At 53.2% G+C, this 18420-nt stretch overlaps 2 protein-coding genes across 2 annotated transcripts in view; both read left to right on the top strand.

Moving 5' to 3' along the window:
• Positions 1 to 2303: 2303 nt before the first annotated feature.
• The window catches only part of TEKT3 (tektin 3), a 44168-nt gene continuing 28051 nt past the window's right edge, over positions 2304 to 18420 (top strand). The window contains exon 1 of the mRNA XM_042883788.1: positions 2304 to 2371. The gene's annotated coding sequence lies outside the window, so the exon portion shown is untranslated. The remainder of the gene's footprint in view (positions 2372 to 18420) is intronic.
• On the top strand, positions 9556 to 14342 carry LOC122186834 (CMT1A duplicated region transcript 4 protein homolog). The gene is made up of 2 exons (XM_042883787.1): positions 9556 to 9640; positions 13878 to 14342. The coding sequence occupies exons 1-2, from the start codon at positions 9601 to 9603 to the stop codon at positions 14258 to 14260; spliced, it is 423 nt and encodes a 140-aa protein (XP_042739721.1). The 5' UTR covers positions 9556 to 9600; the 3' UTR covers positions 14261 to 14342.

Here is an 18420-nt window from a genome sequence, read left to right as displayed (position 1 = left end):
GTCACTGGGGAGAGGGAGGGTCCATAACCCCAAATGTTCCCTCTGAGGGCTCCTTACCCATGTGCACTGTGCTGCAGGTGCTCGGGCATCACTTGCAGCCAAACCTGGGCACACAGCACCCATCTCCCATCTCTTACCATAGCGTGGTGCTGCTGGCGGTGTGCCCACATCCCACGTGCTGCAGCTCTCCCTGATCAAAATACCTCTATCTGTAAGCATTCAGGGCCGTGGATACATTACACATCCAGCCACTTCTGCCCCGAGCAGGGCGGGGGCTGCTGGGCTGGGACACCAGAAGTGACCTCAGCACCAAAACTTGTGGCTGCACTGGGAGGGCTCTGCCCTCACCGCGTGTGCTCTGAAATCCTCCTTATTTACGATGTAATGGGAAAACAGCGAGCGGCAGTCAGAGGCTGCACAGTGCCCGCCTTTCCTGTGCTGGCCAGGAAATGGGTGGGGGGCAGAACACACCCAGTTATGGAGACGGGATGGGGATGCAGACACAAATGGGGATAGAGAAGAGGATGAGGATGGGGCTTGGGATGGGGACAGGGATGAGGATGCTCTACTTTCCTGTGCAAAGCACTGCCCATCCCATGAGAGGGACCAGACGATCAGCCCTGATCCCTGCTCCCAGGGCTGTTTGGGTGGAACTGTTGGCCTTGGCTAACCTCCCCATTGCCTTGGAGCACCCTCACTTCTCTGCATCCCTCTCAGTGCCTTCCTGTTCCCACCCCTCCCCACCCTCAGCCTCCACTACAGGTGTTCCCCTTCATTGTCTGTGAGCAGCAACTTGCAGCCCTCAGTCCTGACATGACCGCACTAAATCAGAGCATCAAACCACGCCGTCTCTCTTACCCTGCTCCCAGCCTTCATCCTTGGATGCTGAGGGGCATCATGCTGGGGGCACAGGTTCCTTCCTGCAGGTGACCCTGGTGAGGGTGGCAGGGAAGGGGCCAGTTCAGGGAATGTGGGAGCAGGATGGGGGCAGAAGGTGCATGGAGTGGCAGAAGGGGGGGGAGGATGGGTGCATGGAGTGGGGCTTTGTTATCCCCCTCCACAGGCTCTCAGGGCACGGGATGAACAATGACACACTTCCCAAACTTGCCTGCCCCTTGCCAAATGCATTACTCAATGCAGAGAAGCTGTGGGCGGCTGAATCCCTTCCCTATGAGCAATGGGGCAGTGAGCAGTGCAGCAGGTCCCCATGGGGCGGCTCTCCCACCTGCTGCAGGTGCCAGCACAAAGCTTGCTGCAAACAGCACTGCTCCCATCCATCCCTTCCTTGCCAGGGATTTGTTGCAAGCAACAAAGTGGGAGTGCTGGGAGGAACCACGAGCTCCCAAAAGCTCAGTGCAGAAAATATCCATGAGGTCAGCCTGCTCCTACTGCTGCTATTGCAAAATACTGTGGGGGCTCTTCAGTGCAAGGTGCAGATGTAGAATTTGCCATGGAACCACATGTCTCACACATTTCCTAAAATATATGTATGTGGATTAGAAATTCCCTGCCCAGGTGCTAACAATTGTGTGCAAACAATGGGGTTGCAGCCAGCGCCTGCCTGATCCCTGTGCCACTGTGCCCAGGAACTGGTGAGGGCAGGGCCACAGGGAAAGGTTGTGGTGTCAATGGTGGGAGAGTGGGAATAAGGGTGCTGTGTCCTCTACTGTGCTCCTCTGGGACGAGGAGGAGAAGGGTCTCAGTATCGGCCAGGAGGGGGGTGGGGGCAGAGGATGCCACTGAGCATCAGTGCAGGGTGTTGCCAGTGGTGGCTGGGGCTGTGCTGATGGCCCCGGGGCTGCTGCCAAGGTTGGAGGGCTGCAAAGCTGTCCTGTGCTCTATGTGCTTGCTGTTATGGCAAAGCAAAGTCATGTATTTGGGACTGCAGAGAGCTCAATGGGGGGAAACCAGCTTGTGCCATGGGATCACTGGGGCTGTGCCAGGCTGTGTGTGCCCAGCACAGGGTGAACAGGCTGAGCAAAGGCAATCCTGCCTGCCCACTGCTGCTAAAGGATGGTGAGCTCTGTGCTGTATCCAATGCATGGGAGCAGGTTCAAACCCTTTGCCATCGATGCACACTTGGGCTCAGTGCTCAGGGCAGTGTGAGGCTGCAGTGTGACATCTCTATAGAAACCCCATGTTTGTTGGCAGCACAGCAAGCTGCTGCTGGCCTGACTGCTCCTCAGAGAGAATGAGAGAAAAGGTTTCAGCCCTGCAGCCTTTTGAGGATGTTTTGTTCCCAGCTTCACCATGTGCTCAGTGACGGGTGTTATTTTGAAGGAAATCCTGGAGCCTCTGGAGCAGAACACTCCTGACCACTTGATGCTGATGGAGACGTCTTCTATCAACACCTTCAGGAACTCACGTGCAGGTGAGTGCTGCTGGGGCTTTGGTGCTATGTATGTGAGAGCTCAAACCTTCTCCATGCTTGAAGCTGAGTGCTGTGCAATGCTGAAGGAGTCTGCAGCCCTGCTACGTGCACTGGGTGATGCTGAGCTGTTTCCCAGCCCCGTTCTCTGGGCAGGAACCACAGCTGCTCCATGTTCAGCCTGGATTTTGTAGCCCAGCTTTTTCCCAGAGGATGAGGCATATTGCTTGAAAGCTCTGCTCTGCTCCTGCACGTGGTGCTGAGCATAGCCTGAGGCTCGTGCTGCATGCAGACACACAAGATGCATACGTTACTTGGAGCACTGCCCGGGAACATGGAAAGCAGATGTTGGGCTGCGACCCGGGATGAGCCGTGCTGCTGGTTGGTGGGATGGAGGTTGGCAAGGAGCCGTGTCTGGAGATGCAAACAGTGCTGAGGGGGCTGTGCTCAGGCCTGCTGACTGCTGTTCTGGAGCTCAGTGGGAAGCAGGCTGAACCCTGGGTATTTTGTCCACATTTCCAGATGAGGGTTTCTCTGCCTTGCCTTCAACAGTGCTTCTGCCAAAGGTTTTGTTGCATCTTGGTGGAACATGTGCCAATGGAGCTGTGAAGGTAATGTGGTGGATGCAGCAGTGGCCAATCTCTTTGTGTATATGAAGTTTATCTATTTGCTGTTATTACCTGTGGCAAGTCTGGGCTGTTCCAAGATGGGATTGGGTGAGCGCAGCCTCCTTGTCTGTCCCAGAGCTCCTGGGCATGACACAGGTAATGTGGTTTTAGGAGCATCCTTTGGTCCTTCCCAGTATACCCTATGAAGCAGGGAGAATCTGGAAAGCTGGGACTGATCTTCAGATCCATTTGAGCTTCAGACCCAAAGGAAGGCTCCCATGGGCTGGGCACTGAGCTCCCCGACTCCAGCAGTGGGGTGGCAGGAGCTGTCTGACTCTGTCATAGAATCATAGGTTGGAGCTGGAAGGGACACCTAAAGGCCATCTGGTCCCACCCCCTGCACTGAGCAGGGACACGCACAGCTCCATCAGTGCTCACAGCCCATCCTCTAACCTGGGCTGTCTGCAGGGATGGGGCACCACCACCTCTCTGATCAAACAAGCTTGGGGTCTTCTCCTTATATCCAGTCTGAATCTCTGCTCTTGTAGTTTGAAGCCATTTCCCCTTGTGCTATGAAGAGTCTGTCCCCTTCTTTCCTGCAGCTCCCCGAGATTCCAAAGGCAAACAGAGGCAATATGTATTTACAGCAACAATTGGAAGTGCACGGCCAAAGAGAGGCTGCAAAAAGTCTCTCGAGGAGACGCGAGCAGCGCTGTTGGGAAGGAAAACAGTGCAGTTCTGGAGCAGCTTCCCTTTCTTCTTTTCTTCTCACTCACACGTCACACATCTCGGGCCCCTTCCTCAGCTATATTTGGCCACCCGTCCGCACAGCACTTCCTTTAGTGCCCAGGCTTTGCTGGCCCGCCTGCTGCCGGCCCCATCCCATCCCCGGCCGTGCGCTTCCGCAGGGCGCGCCGGGACCGCTCCCTTTACGGGAGGATTAATGCACGAGCTCGGTATTCCTGTCCCCAAGGCTGCCTGCTGGATGCTGAACATTCCCGCATCGCATTTCCAGCGTGTCACGGCCTCACAGCATCTTCCTGCTCGGAGCAGACGCTATTTTGGCATGGGGTCACATTGCACGCTGCGCTCAGAACAGCGCACGGAGGGGGAGCCGTGTGGGGTTGGGCTGCATTTGGGGCCGGGGGTCCGTGCTGCAGCAGGAGCACCTCGGGACGCGCCCCGCAGCAGCGCCACGGGGCGGGCAGGGAGGGGTTCTCCTTTGCTAAGGAGAATCTCATGACAGAAAAAAAACAAACAGTGCCGTTTTTCCATTTTGAGAGATCGTCCTCTGCTCTCTTGGCTGATCAGACACGAAGTGGATGCTTTCCAGTAGGCGCTGACTTTTCTCCAAAAAGTAAATTTCTTCCAGCAGAATAGTTAAGAGCTGAAGCTTTCCTCCTCCCAGCTCCCTTCCAGCTGCTGCATCTCATTACTGCTGCTGAGATTGGATGGTGCCCGCTCGGAATGCTTTGGTACAAGTATCTTTTTCCATGCATAGCGATGAAAGGGTGGGCCCTTAAAGCAGGAAAGCAGAAGAGACTTTGAGAAGTCTCCATGCTCAGAGTTATTCCAAAAGCTGAGCAGACAGCCCTGAGCCTGCTCTGAGCCTCCAGCCCAGCAATGCCACGAGCTGGTGCAACGTACTTGCAGGCCCAGGGGTTGCCTTGTGGAAGGGAAATATCGGAAACCACAGAGGGTGACCTTTCGCTTGGTGAAATTCCTTCTGGTCACAGCTGGAAGTGGGGATTTGAAAGTGAAGGAAGGAACAGTGCTTGCAGAAGTGGGCTGTCCTGCAGCAAGAGGGGGGTGTTGGGCTCTGCAAGCTCATAGAGTTGGAAGGGACCCACAAGGATCATCAAGTCCAGCTCCTGGATGGACACAGGACCACCCAAAAATCAGACCACACGTCCTAGAGAATAGCAGAATATAGAGACCATACGTCTGAACTCAGTGCAGGCCTTCCCCAGACAGCTTCCAGGCTGGTTAGGAAGGAAAGAGAGGAGAAGGTATGGATGGAGGCTTTGCCTCCCCACACAGCAGCATGGAGGTGTGGAGAGGCTGATTCAGTCTGTCAGGAAACCCTTAGTCCTCATTTGCTGGAGACTTCACAGACACTGGAGGATCCCTCCTGTTGGTGATGGATTTATATGCTGACACCATGACCAGAAGATGAATAGCCTGCAGGTCTGCAACCCTGTTTGATGGCAGGATCCATGGCAGCTGCCTGCACAGCTGTGTTATAATGTGTCTCAGCAAAGGGAAAGCACGTGGCATCCCTGAGTGACCCACTGCCACTGTGGGAATGGTGTTGGGGCTGCAGCTGACAAAAAAGGGAGGGAAGGGCAGGAAAGAGAGAAGCATCCTCCTCCCCAGCATCACTCCAGTTAAGTCCTCCAAGAGGACTTTTGTAACATGCTTTGACTCCTGTTGGGCAAGGCAGGGGCTGAGTTCCCCCACTGTGTGATGGTCTGCATTGCTGCGTTTGCTGCGATGTTGCCTGAGCACAGCCGGGAACTGGTCTTGGAGAGTGAGGAGGGATGGAATACTGTTCTCCTTTCTGTGCAGCTGTTGTTTCGGTTTCGTGGCAGAGCCGTGCAACGTGGGATCATAGAATCACAGAACCATAGGCTGGGTTGAAAAGGACCACAATGCTCATCCAGTTCCAACCCCCTGCTGTGTGCAGGGTCACCAACCACCAGACCAGGCTGCCCAGAGCCACATCCAGCCTGGCCTTGAATGCCTGCAGGGATGGGGCATCCACAAGGATCCCATCCACGGGGATCACCGGTCTGATGTCTGCAGAGGGCTGCGCTCTGCTCCTGGTGGCAGTGCACTCCAGAGGGATGTGCACAGCCCTCAGTACAGTCCTGAACTCAGTCTGCAGACCCAGGCTCAAGCCTGGAACCATGACATTATTCCATCCCCATGACATGTCCTGGGCTGAAGGGTTCCCCTCTGCTGAAGCTCTGAACCTGAGAGCAGTGCCTTTGCAGAGCTGTGGGAAGAAGATGAACTTTTGACTCCTTCTGAGTAATCCTGGGAGCTGCTATCCCTCCTGAACAGCATTGCCAGCCTGTTTCCTCTCCCTTCACTTCTGTGAGTTCATCTGACCCCAAATCCAGCAAACCCAGCACTCGCTGTGTGCTTTAACCACCGCCTTTGGGGTTTGTAGTGCATGCCAAAGCCTGGAGGTACTGGAAGCTGTGGCACGATGCCTGGGAGGGGAAAGGAGGTCAGTGTGTTGCAGCATCCCCAAAGCAAACTGGCTGCAGAAAAGGGGCACCGTGACAGCAGGAAGTCCAGTGTTTGCTGTCCAAATATCAGCCAGATTGTTTGGGGATGGTCTGCAAGGAGCTGCACTGCCAGGAATAGAGCATGGTCACAGGGAGTGCACTTCTGGTGGCCTCACTCCTTGTCACCGTGTGTCCCAGTGCTGTCCCCATGCTGTCACCGCTGGGTGACACTGCCAGTCAGAGCACATGGGAGGGAGCTGCAGCATTCCTGTGGGATTAACCCAGAGGAACACGAGAAAGCATAACCCCACATGGCTTGAAAGCTGCACACCCTGGTATGTATGGTTTTCCAGCAGATCTGCCATAGGAGTGTCCCATGCCTGGGCCATGACATGGTGCTGGAGAGCTCTGAAAACTCTGCCTCTGTGCAGACTGCAGCATGAATGTGGGTCTGTGCATGGAACGGCATCTCCCTGACCTCCCTGGCAATGCTTGGATGGGTGAAGCTACACGCCTGGCTTTGCTTTTTGCACTATCCAGCTCACAGCAAGGCTGGCTGAGCTGCTCTGCTGTTGTGAGGGGTAAGAGATTTGCAAGAGCCATCACAGGAGCTGCACTACAACAACACCCCATAGCAGCACATTGCCAGGCAAAATCACAGTCACAGTGTAGCTCAGATTTTATGGTCCTTAGGATTGCATTTATTTACAAACACATGGAGTGTTGTGGCTTTTATCTCAGTCCCCAGGGTAGAACAGCCCGTAGGGCTCCTGTGGAGGTTGCTCAAGGTGCTCAGCTTGGCTGCAGAGGGTTTGCTTCTTACGGCCAGGGCGTTTACAAACATCAGAACTGCAATGAGTTGTTTTGAAGACTTGCAGTGTAAAAACCCCATCCTGCTGTGCTGGGGTCCACAGATGAGGTGTGAGGCGTGAGGTGGGGCAACGCAGGGTGCAGGGGGAGGCAAAAGATGTGGGGATGTGGTTCTGGCTGCACCGCTTCCCCACCATGAGCATGCGCTCCTTAATGGACTGCAATGGTTGGGCTGCTGCTCAGCTTCAGATTCCTGCTCTGCCTCCTGGTCTGTGTGATGTGTTTGTCTTTTCAAAATAGACAAGATTTCTGTGGATGTCGGATTTCTGTGGATGAAAGCTTTGCCTGGCTTTGGTTGCTGATGCTCTGCATGCAGCAGTCACGCTCCCACCCAGGCACTGTGCTCACGGATCTCTGCAGGGCGCTTCCATCCCTTTGCACTGCAAGAGCTTCTCGGTAGGTTGTGCATGGATGTGCATGGGAAGGATGGAAGCTCAAGCAAGAAAAGGGAGTTATTTGCCTATTGCTTAGGGCTGCAAAGGGTTAACTCTGCCGTGCTCATAGTGCTGTGGAAGTTGAGCAATCTTGTCTTTATTACGGAAAGTCAGACTGGGAATTAGGAAGGAGACTCCAGCCAGCCAGGGAGCTTTCCCAGAGGTTTGGAGCCTGAGCACTGACTCCAAGTGGCGATGCCAGAATTTCTTTCAGGGGCCTCTGGAACAAAGAGGAGAGTGGGCTGGGCTTTTGAACCGCCCCACAGCTCCTCGTGGCTCCCATTGCTGTGCCGCGTGCCCCCCAAGCGCGGGGCTCACAGAGCTCCCATTGTTCCCAGCGCTGCTTCCTCTTCTGCAGCCCTGGAAGCGGCAGCGCCCATTTCTTGTCACCGCCCTCCTCGTGGCTGCAGATCTGAAGCCCCCCCCGAAAATGCTCAGTGCCCCAGAGCACAAAATCTGCCAAAGCGATGGCTTATGGCTGGGTGCTGGGGAGCGGGGAGGGCTACTCTGCTGGAGCTCTTAATGATTGGAGAGACAGAGGTTTCGCATTCATTTGGGTTGGGTTTTTGGAGGCAGTCAGGTTTTAAGGTCCATCCCTGCTTTGTCCCAGGGCTTGCTGCTGCTGCTATGGAGGGCATGAGAACAGGGCATTTATTTTCTATTTGTCTTCAGTCTTTTGTGCAAAGCCTGTCCTGAAGTGACCTTAGGGCTGTGCCTCTTTAGGGAGACGTGGTGACTCCAAGCACACTTGGAAGGGCTGTTTTCCCCTTGGTGCCGGTTGGGTGAGGTGGGGAATTGCCTGTGGGCTGCACCATGCGAGGGTGCTGATGGGAACCTTGAGCTGCTGTGTCAGGGCTGGTCCTGCCGGGCATTGCACAGAGCAGACGTCAGCTTTCCTCCCCATCCTGGCAGTTGTGCAGCAGCAGATCAGCTGCCTGAGGAGGACAGGCTGTTCTCCAGCGCAGGGTGGGAGCAGCTTTGGGATGAGCATCCTGCTGGGGTTGTGGGGGGGTCAGATAGCAGGCTTGTCCTTAGCAAACCTGGGGAGATCTCTGTGTCTTTGCCATGATGAAATGGAGGAGATCTTCACGTGCTGTGTCTGCAGTGCTCGTATGCCTGGCTGTTTCAGGGCTGGTCCAGGGCCAGGTGTGAACCCGGTGCATCTCAAGGCTCTGCTCCTCTGCCATGAGGGCCTCTTGGGGACAAATGGTGGCAGCCTGGGGACAGAAAACATCGGAGAGTCGGACAGTGGATCCACATGTGAACATCTTGTCCTCTGTGTCCCGCTTTGTCCTGCACTGTGGAGCACGGCCCATTGCGTCTCCAAGGGGAAAAAATGCCCAGAAATTCCACAGACCCTTCAATGTCGTTTCTGTTCTGCAGTGAGACAAAAAAGCTCCCTTTGTGCAAAGGCTGAAAGAAATAGCCCAATCCCACAACGTTCCCAAAGCCTTAATGTCAACTATTTGCCTCCTTGTGCTTGCACATCAACAAGCATTCTCCTGCCTGTGCATTCTGGCTGCTCGCAGCTCGGTGTGCTTGGGCACGCTGGAAACAAGGGCAGGAGACTGGGAGGATGCAGTGCCTGCTGGCTGGAGCAACTCTGCTTTCTGGTTCTTATATTCCACTGACAGTTCTTCAGAGCTTGCTGCTATTTGCTTCTGGACAATCAATTTGCCCCATGGTTCAGCCATGCACCCAGCGCACATTGGAGGCCATGGTTGGGCGCTCACCAGCTCCCAGAACAGAGAAACAGAACTCCTGTGCTGCAGTTTGGTCTTCCTGGGGTGTCCTGTGTTTCCAATCCCCATCCTGTTGCTTCCTTCCTCCCCCAGACCTATCAGAGCCCATGATCATCTCTTTCCATCTCAGTTGCACAGCTTCCCCCTTCTGATGCTTGGGGAGGAGTTTGGGTTGGAAGGACTTCATGGTGAATTTCAAAGAGTGAAGTCAGATGAATGAATAAAGGGTGGTTTTGTTGCTCTTATCCTTTCATCAGCTTTGTTTGGGTTCCAGCAGTTCTTTCTGCGGCTGCTGCTCCATCTGGCTCCTCATGGAGGGGTCACATTAAGATCCTGCTGAAGATGAGTGAGTTGCTGAGGGCTGAAGCTGATGTCTGGCAAGGTAGAACTCATTTCTCTCTGCGTTGCTTAAACAGAGAGCTGAAATATCTTTGGTGAGGAACCCATAAGGCAGGAAATTCCTGTCCCCCAGTGATGCAGGCTGAGCTAAGGGACTGTAAAACACAGCAGGACAATGTGCCTGATGGGGTCTGTTGGTGTTCCTGAAGGGGTGGAGGTCCCCCACCCTGGGACCTAGGAAAGTGGAAGGGATTGGCACAGCATTGAAATGATGGCACTGAGCAGTCTGCAGAGATTGAGGTTTGCTCAGATCCTGGGCATTTACCAGTCCATCAGTGACTTCTTCCAGGGGGAAATCTAATACGAAGGGGATGTCTTCCCAATCCCATGTAGCAATAAATGGGAAAGCCTTGCAGTTACAGTAAGCTTTGGTTTAACACTTGCTGGCAACAGAGGCCAAGCACAGTCAGATGAAAACAAGATTCTCATCCCGTTAGGGAAATCAGCTGCTGATGTCTTCCCAGTTGAGATAAGCATTTAGTGCTATACTTCAAAGACAACGTGACCTCCACCTCACATGCTGTGCAGGTGAGACCCTTACCACCAACATTGGTTGCTGCAGGGAGACCTGTGTGTGGGTCCCCATGTGCACAGTGACCCCCCTGTGGCATCTGCTCCCTTCCCCACCCACCCTGGGGGGGGTCACCATGGGGGGATGGGGGTTACCATACCCTGGCTCCGAATGTGGGAACCACACGGCCAAAGACAAATGAATGGGAACCAGAGCCTGGGGCCTGTCAGCAGGGGCTGGCTTGGAAGCAAATGAAAGAAGAGAAGGGAAAAAATAATGAATTACTGCGAGCTTCTAAAAAACACAAAATAGCCGCTTTTTATTTCAGAGAATTCCCTTTGCAGCATGTAATTTCATTTCCCTGTCTGCTTTCACGGCATGCTGCGGGTGCTGTCAGAACAGCCTGATTTACACCACAACTCTGGCTGTTGCTCACGCGGGTCCCTCTAAATATAATGGTGTGAAAGCTGTCCCAGTGCCAGCAGTTCTTGCACGAGCTGCAGCGTGGAGCAGCGTTGGATGCTTTGTGGCATGGCTTTCAACAGGAGCAGCCCTCCCTCCTTCCACTCGGGAAATCTGTGCTCCTATTGCACTGAACATCTCAACCTTGTTGGCTTTATGTGCCTTGCTGGTGGTATCTGAGGGTCTGAATGGACGGGCTGAGCAACACCTAGCATGTGTTTGATGCGCTGGTTGATGAAGGCAAGGTGTGCTCTGAGCACCACCACGGCCAAGAGATTGTTCCCTGTTTAAAATTGGCCATGTATCCTAATTCTCATTACTTCAGTCCCAGTCTCTGGAGGACACTGCAGTGAATGTCCTCTGCAGTAGCTTGGAGGGTATGAAAAGAACTCCAGCTCTGGTTAGATAGGGATAATTAAAAACATCAATTAATTTTTAAAAATTCCTCATTGAATCCTGCTTTTGTGGGTGGGTTTTTCCAAAACATTTGCTCCCACCAATGAGGAGAGAATTACACTTCAAGGGGAAAAAGTTAAACTAACACAGGGTGTTTTTCCAGTCCTGTTCTAGGTATTACATCCTTTGGGGCCCTCTTTGGAAGCCGTTCAGGTGGGGGATATTTTAGCTTTCTGTTCTGGAGTTGAGACTTTCAGCAAAAGTGCATAAAGTTTAATGCTTCCAGGGTGAGTGCTGGCACAAGCACAGGGAAGCGTCCAGCTGGCAGGAGGTGCAGGAGAGGTGCCTGGTGCCCCTGACCCTTTGGTCTCGTAATTGGCATTTTTAGTCATTTTATGACCTTGCTTCTTTGTTCAGATTATGTCTATCTATCTATTGGTTGGGTGCTGGGAGCTGGTGAGTTTGGATGTGTTTGTAGTTGGTGGGGCACAGCTGGAGGCAGGATGGGATGTGATGGAAAGCCTGTGGGATGGAAAGCTCACTGCTTTGGCTGCATGCTGCTGTGGAGCTAGGCTGGCACTGGGGCAGAGAGGAGAGCTGGAGCTCTTCCCCTGGAGCAACTCCCAATGGATTTCTCGGCTTCTGATAAATCCCAGCCTATGATGCCCACACTGACCCTCCCTTGGCAGCGGGGTCAGCCAGCTGTGCCAGCACAGCCCTGCAGGTGGGTCTCGCTATGAAGCAAAGGAGCTGCTCTTCCCAGAGGGCTTCCAGGGATGTTGTGAGCTTTTCTCCCCACGTTCCACAATCTCTCCCAGGCCGGTAGCCAAGTACGAGTCGTAAATAACCAACAGTGGCTGAGGACAATCCCATCTTGTTTTGCTGTGAGGTTCAGCTCTAGGCTCTCCTTTGGCTTCACCTCTCCAACCTCCTTCTGTGAGCCCATGATCTGTGCTGGCTGCTCCCCACTGGAAACGCTCCGAGCCTGGAGCAAAGGGTTACAACCTCTGAGAGCTGCATCACCATGGACATCGGAGGGACACGAACCATCCTAGCTTATCAAAACAAACACATCATATTGGCACAGAGCGTGCCACCCTCCAACAGCCCATAGCTCAGAACCGGGCTGGGTTTGGCACAGCATTCCCCAGCTGTGGAGCAGAGTGTGCGCAGCATAGGTATGGAACAGCAGAACATTATAACAACAGCACTTCAGTGAGACTATTTTGGTTTTTTTTTGGCGATGGAAACTTTTTCCTGCTGCCACGTCAGACTTCTCCTATTTATAAGAGCCTGTGGGGCTGCTCGGGGCCCGGCCGGGGGTGTGGGGCTCATCCCCACCGTACAGAGCGCCGCAGGATGCGGCTTGGGGCAGGACCACTAAAAATACACTTTCCCCCCTTCCTGTCCCTATGGTTTTGGCAGAGGATAATCCAAAGCGGCTCACTTTAAATGCTCTCACTTCTCAGAGCTCCAAGCTGCTTTAATTTGTACCAGCAGTGCGTGGCAGGGCTTGGGGAAGTGCATGCAGCTCTGTTCCCTACCATCCCCATTCCTGAGCACTCTGCTGTTGTTCAGACGAGGACTGGAGTATTGCAGCACAGCGTCAGAGCCCAAGCATGCCCAAGTTTATCTTTTTTTTATTGGGTGCAGCTTGCTTATTAAAACTGACCCCTGGCAGGAGGGGGGAGGCAGAATCTGCCCCAGTTACAGAAAATAAAAAGGCGGCCTTGCTCTGCACCAGGACCACAACCACCCGCAGTCACCGCTTGTCCCTGCGTGGTCTGAGGTCAGTGGAGTGACCACCTCTGTTCGTCCTTTGTATCTGAGCTTGCTGCTCAGAGCTCACAGCAGAACCACGGCACAGGGTTTGTCCCTTGGCAGATCTGGCTCTCCAGGGCAGTCCTGGTCAGCAGGGTTCCTGGTGTCCATCTCATAATGACTGCTTGTGCTCAGCCCACTCATGTTTATGGCTGGATGACTCAGTTACAAGCACACTGAGTGCTGCCCTAGGCCAAGGTGAGGTGCTAGAGTCAGGCAGGAAGTTCTGCTCTTGGGTGATGTGATTTTTAAACGATTGATGGAACCTGAGGGAGAACAAGCTGGTTTTATGAAAGATCTGTGTAAAAATATTGACACCAGTGATCTGATTGGTGATGATCCTCAGCTCCCTTCCTCATTCCCTTGGGATTTTCTGTGATGTGTTTTCCCTTGGGCAGGCATCTCCATAGGACCGTAGTGAGGCTTGCATTGCAAGGGACTTCAAAGATCATCCAGTTCCAACCCCCTGCCATGAGCAGAACTTCCAACCACTAAACAGCTTTTAAAGGTCCCTTCCAACTCAAATGATTCTATGATGCTAGATTAGGCTGCCCACGGCCCAATCCAACCTCATCTCGAACACCTCCAACGATGAGATACCCAGAGATTTTTTGGACAACCTCTTCAAATGACTCACCATTCTCTAAGTAAAGATTTTTTTCCTAACATCTAACCTAAATCTGCCCTCTTCTAGTTGAAAGCTGTTTCCCCTTGTCCTATCACTGTCAGACTATGTGAAAAAATCTTCCAGGGAAGACTTGCTCTGATCCCCCAGCCATTTCTGACAGTGCTACAGCCATAGCACAGCCCTTGCTGATCCGAGTGTGGCCTCCATCTCCTTGATGGCAATGGAGGCACCTTTCATTGGAGGCATCCTCTAACTAGAGGCATCATTCACTACTGAGACATCCTCCACTGGAGGCATCCTTCATGGAGGCACCCTTCCTCATGCACCTTCCACAGGAGGGAGGAAGCCAGGAGGTCCCATCTGTGGCCATGCTCTCACCATGTCTCTTTTTTTGGCTTCCAGAGCACACCCAGCCCTCAGCCAACGTGGGCCTGCCTGGCCACCTGCTCCAGTGCCACCTGCCCCAGTGCCACCGCACATACCCTGCCTACACCACATACACGGCCCCGGTGGTGAAGATGCTCATGGAGCAGGATGGGAGGAGAAGGCACACAGCCACCCGTCCCGTGGCCACTGAGCAGAGCACAGCATCACCAGGAGCTGCCACTGCAGGGACGCCCTCATTGACATCCACAGCGAGTGGAGGAAGCAGCTGTGAAGGTGCGGAGGGCTCTGTGGGGAAGGCAGTGCCCAAGAGCAGCTTGCCACCACCAAGTATTTGCAGCAGGGTTATCTTTGCCAGAAAGGCTCCGCTGCGTGTGGCACCATGCAGCAAGAAGAAATGAGACCTGTGTAGCTGGGAACAAACAGAACAAGGAGAATCTCCACTGGTTTCCCGAGTGCATTAAACTACAAATGAAAACAGCACTCTCAGCTTTCAGAGCCTTTCCCTCAAAGCCCCATGGGAACAAAAGATAAGCACAGAAGGGGGTGATGCTGCATTTTGCAATTGTCTGGAGAAAACTCAGCCCTACAGCCAGGCAGGGCAGGGCAGGTCAAGATGGAGACGCGGATGCCTGTGTGCCCACGCAGCCTGGAACACAGAGCCCCGTTCTCTGCTCCACTACAGCTCATCCCCCTGCTGGCACTGCAGCTTTGCATGCCTCTGGTAGGGGCTGGGATGGGGGTAACAGCCCTGGGGGCTTCTGTGCATCCCTGTCTGCATCCCAGTGAGATGTGGGGCTGCTGTGCAGAAGATGCACCGAGCAAATCTGTGCCCCACTCTCTTCTTGGAGCACAGAACAGAAGGGAGCAGGGCTGACTGCTGACAGTGAGGGCTTGTCTTTGCACTTACCAAATGTAAGCATGTATATGCTTTCATACACACACGTATAGGTACCTCCATGCACAAATGAATCAAAAGCAAAGCCGCTGCAAAGCTGAGTGTGCAGCAGGTGGACGAGCTGCTTTCCTTTCTCCCTCACAGCTGATGTTGTCTCTGATGACAGAGATTGCTAAGGTCGGAAATGCAATGTGAGATGTGCTGTGTGTTGCTGTCCAGATCTTTCTGTATTCATGCTTCAACAGCTCCATCTCTACAGCATGACTGATGCTTCAGTACCAGGCATGTCAAAGCTGCTGGAAAAATGCTCTGAGGGAGCAGCTTCCTGCAGCACTATGGCTGGATGTAGAAAAGCATCGAGGGACTTAATGGTTTTACCAAAAGCAATAGTTGGAAATGCGTTGTATCTTCAGCAAAGGTAGAAGTGCTTCCTCTCTATCAGTGAAGGAGTTAGGACAAACTGGGAACAGGTGAATAAACAAGTTGTGAAAAGCACTCATAAGGAAGAAAATGAAAACAGAAACCGTGCTGGCTTGGGCAATCCTTAATGTGAGTTTTTCAGTAACTTCTCTTTATGGGAAATCCTGGCTTTTCTGTTGTTGCTGTGGGACCACTCCAGAGCTGTGTTTTCTCAGAATGGTAATTCTAGATTTCAGCTTGTTCTGCCCACCCCCTTTAGAAAAGTTCTCTGAGGGCTTTATTTAGCTCTGGATGAAACCCATGGGTGCTATTTTGGAGCCCACTGTGTGGTGTCAGAGAGCCCTGGGCTGCAGTGTGCAGGTGGCAGCATGCAGGTGGTGAGCAGCATGATCCAGCCGTGATGTCTGCCATGCTGAAACCCAACAAGTGATGTCACCTGGGTGGGCAGGGACTGGCTGCACAAAGGGTGCAGCAGTGCCCCGCACCCATCACTTCCCTGGGGTCCTCTGGGGACGACCACACATGAGATCATAGGCCAGCAGCACAGCGTTGGATGCAGCCCAAGGGAACACCGGGGGTCTGAGATGGGAGGAGCAATGGGGCAATGTGGAGAGGAGGGGTGGAACCGACCCCCCTGCTGCTGTAGACAGACCCAGCAGCACCCACACTGTTAGGATAATATACAAGTGGGGGCCCAGAGCTAATCGCAGCTCTAAATGACTCCTATTATGCTGCGGCTGCTGCTCGCCTGCTGTATTGAAACCAGATGCTGAGATCGTTGAATAGAGACAAACCAGGTGCCGACTGCCTCGCTTAAGCCAAACACAGAGTGATTTCCTGCAGGAGCAGCATTGTGTGTACGTGGTGTCATCCAGGAGCAGGAGGAGAGAGCTGTGGGGAATGGTGGCTGTATGGCTTTGGGACCCCTCCATCCATCCTTCAGGGCTACAAAACTGCTTTTCTCCCTCCTCTGGCACTGCTGCATGGTGCAGTTGTGCCGCTCTGGGGCTCAGCAATGGCTCGGTGTCAGTAGGAGCCTGGTATGATGTCAATGTTTCGAGTGGGTGAAGCAGAGGAGGCAAAAATAGACATTTAGACATTTTTCCACTTATGCCTTTTTTGAAAAGGAGTATTTATAGCTCGGCACACAAACACAGGAGCTTTGTGAACCCGTCACCCATCGCGCCGCGGTGCTCAGCCTGCGTGCTGCCCTGTGGATCTGCTCAGGGCACCCCAGGGTGCTTGAGGATGGATCACCTGCAGCAATCTGCAGTGTGAGCTGTGAATTTGCTGTTAACTCTGAAGCCTAATGAGGGCTGCAGTGTTTTCCCCAGCTCACCCACTGCTGGGTGCTGAAGGGCCGAATCACTGCATTTTGCTTCATGGCCCTCTCTGTGCAAGTTGGTAACGCTGTTAAATCAGTTTTAAGGTTGGAAATGCAGTTCTACCCCCAGAACTGACCTGCTCAAGGGAAGGAAACAGTCGCTTTTGCTGTGTTCCCATCTGCACTGAAGCTCAGGACCTTTTGCACATCACAACGGTGGAGATTGTAGGAAGGAGAACCCAGATGCCATAATTTCTGTCTTCCTAAGTTGGTCTTTCATCTGTTTCCTCTCACTCCTTGTCCCCCTAATTTCCCTTCTACAGTTGAGCTGCTTGCTAGCACAGCAAGGGCACGAGCCAGGCTGAGACACTGCTGGAGGTTCCCCAGCTCACAGCTGAGGGCAAATCCCTGCACCTCACACTCTCAGTTCAGGGATTGCTGCCTTTGGGTGCTGTCTTCAGAGGGAAGCACTGACTTCCCTGAGCCTCCCCTTGGTCCTGCAATGGGAACTTACTGTGCAAAAGCCAGAGCTGAACAAAGGATTTAGGCACTTTCCTCGTCATGGAAATTCCTTACTGGCCAAGTGAAAACAGAAGGTGTTTTCCTAAAGTTTTCTTGGTGCACAGTAGGTGCTTTCTTAAAGACCCAACAGTTCCTTGTTAGAAATCCGAAAACCACAAACTGATTTTGGTTTGGTTCTGACCACAGATTTTCAGTTTTTAAATACATAAGATAAAAGATCTCTCCAGTCAGCTCTCCCAGGGAAGGTGAGCTATGCTGTCTCATAGGACCTTTGCTGTACTGGCATGAGGCTGCCTTCCTCAGGCAGGATAGCACTGCCAATAAGCAATGCCTGCTCGAGAAAGTACTGGTCACCTGTGGCAAGCCTTGGCAGTCCCTGCAGGACTCCTGCTTGGTGGGGTTGCACGCAGAGCTCCTGGGAGCACACAGGGCTGCACATCCTCCGTTGTGAAAAGGTTTTTCCCCTCGTGCTGGTTCCCTTTTTGCAGCCTCAGGAGATGGATGGCATTCCAGCTGCCCACAGGAATTATCAGCTGAAGGCAGCCAGAAGGCTGAGGAGTTTATGAAAACGCATGTGCCTGCCTGCCATCGCATCCTACGCTTGTTGCTGCAGAGCAGAAAGGAGCTCCTCATGTGTTATGTCTGCTTTATTCCTTCATGTTCTTCCTGCAAAGATTACTTGACTCTACAGGCCCTTCAAGAGTGCATTAAGTGCTTGAAAAAGACACTGCTAGTCTTTCTTGCAAAATGCAGCAGGTGGCAAGCCATGTGGGTGTTCATCAGAAGGTACCATCCGGAGGCACAAAGGAGGGCAAAGGGAACAGGTCCTGCTGCTCTCCACCTGCAGCCCTGCCCCACAAACTTGGTTACCTCATCACAACACAGCATGAACTGCACTGGGAGCTACCAGCCCGGCACATAGACCAGGACCCGTGTGCACCTCTGCACCACTGAGCCCTGTGGGTCTGCGTTGCAGCAGATCTACTGTGATACTCATCGCATCACTCCTCTGTTTTCCTTCTAACCGAGCCCAGACCCAGCAGCACATTTCCTGGAAGATGCTTTGGCTCTCTCCACACATTAAATTACCGTTGATGTCTCAGAGCTGGAAGCAGTGTCTGCTATTAGCTGGTGCTGTTAGCAGGGCCATGGGGAGCTCAGCATGGTGGAGCTGAATGTATGCTTAGAGAACAGAAACTCTCTGTGGCCGCCCAAGCTGATCTGGGCTGCTGGCCAGACTCCTTCAGGGGGATTAATGGAAAGTACAATGATGATAATGAGAGCTATCCTTTCCAATGGAGAGCTAATCCACAGTGAGCAGAGCTCGAGACTTGCTGATTCACTCCCTGATGGATAAACAGGGATGCTCCCATGTCTAGTTGAAATGATGAGTGCAG

The sequence above is a fragment of the Lagopus leucura genome, unplaced genomic scaffold (genome assembly GCF_019238085.1).
Source record: "Lagopus leucura isolate 7727_CA_CO unplaced genomic scaffold, USGS_WTPT01 Super-Scaffold_100040, whole genome shotgun sequence".
NCBI classification, from domain to species: Eukaryota; Metazoa; Chordata; class Aves; order Galliformes; family Phasianidae; genus Lagopus; species Lagopus leucura.
Note: the sequence above shows the minus strand (reverse complement) of the source record. Positions and strands in the feature narration are given on the sequence as shown.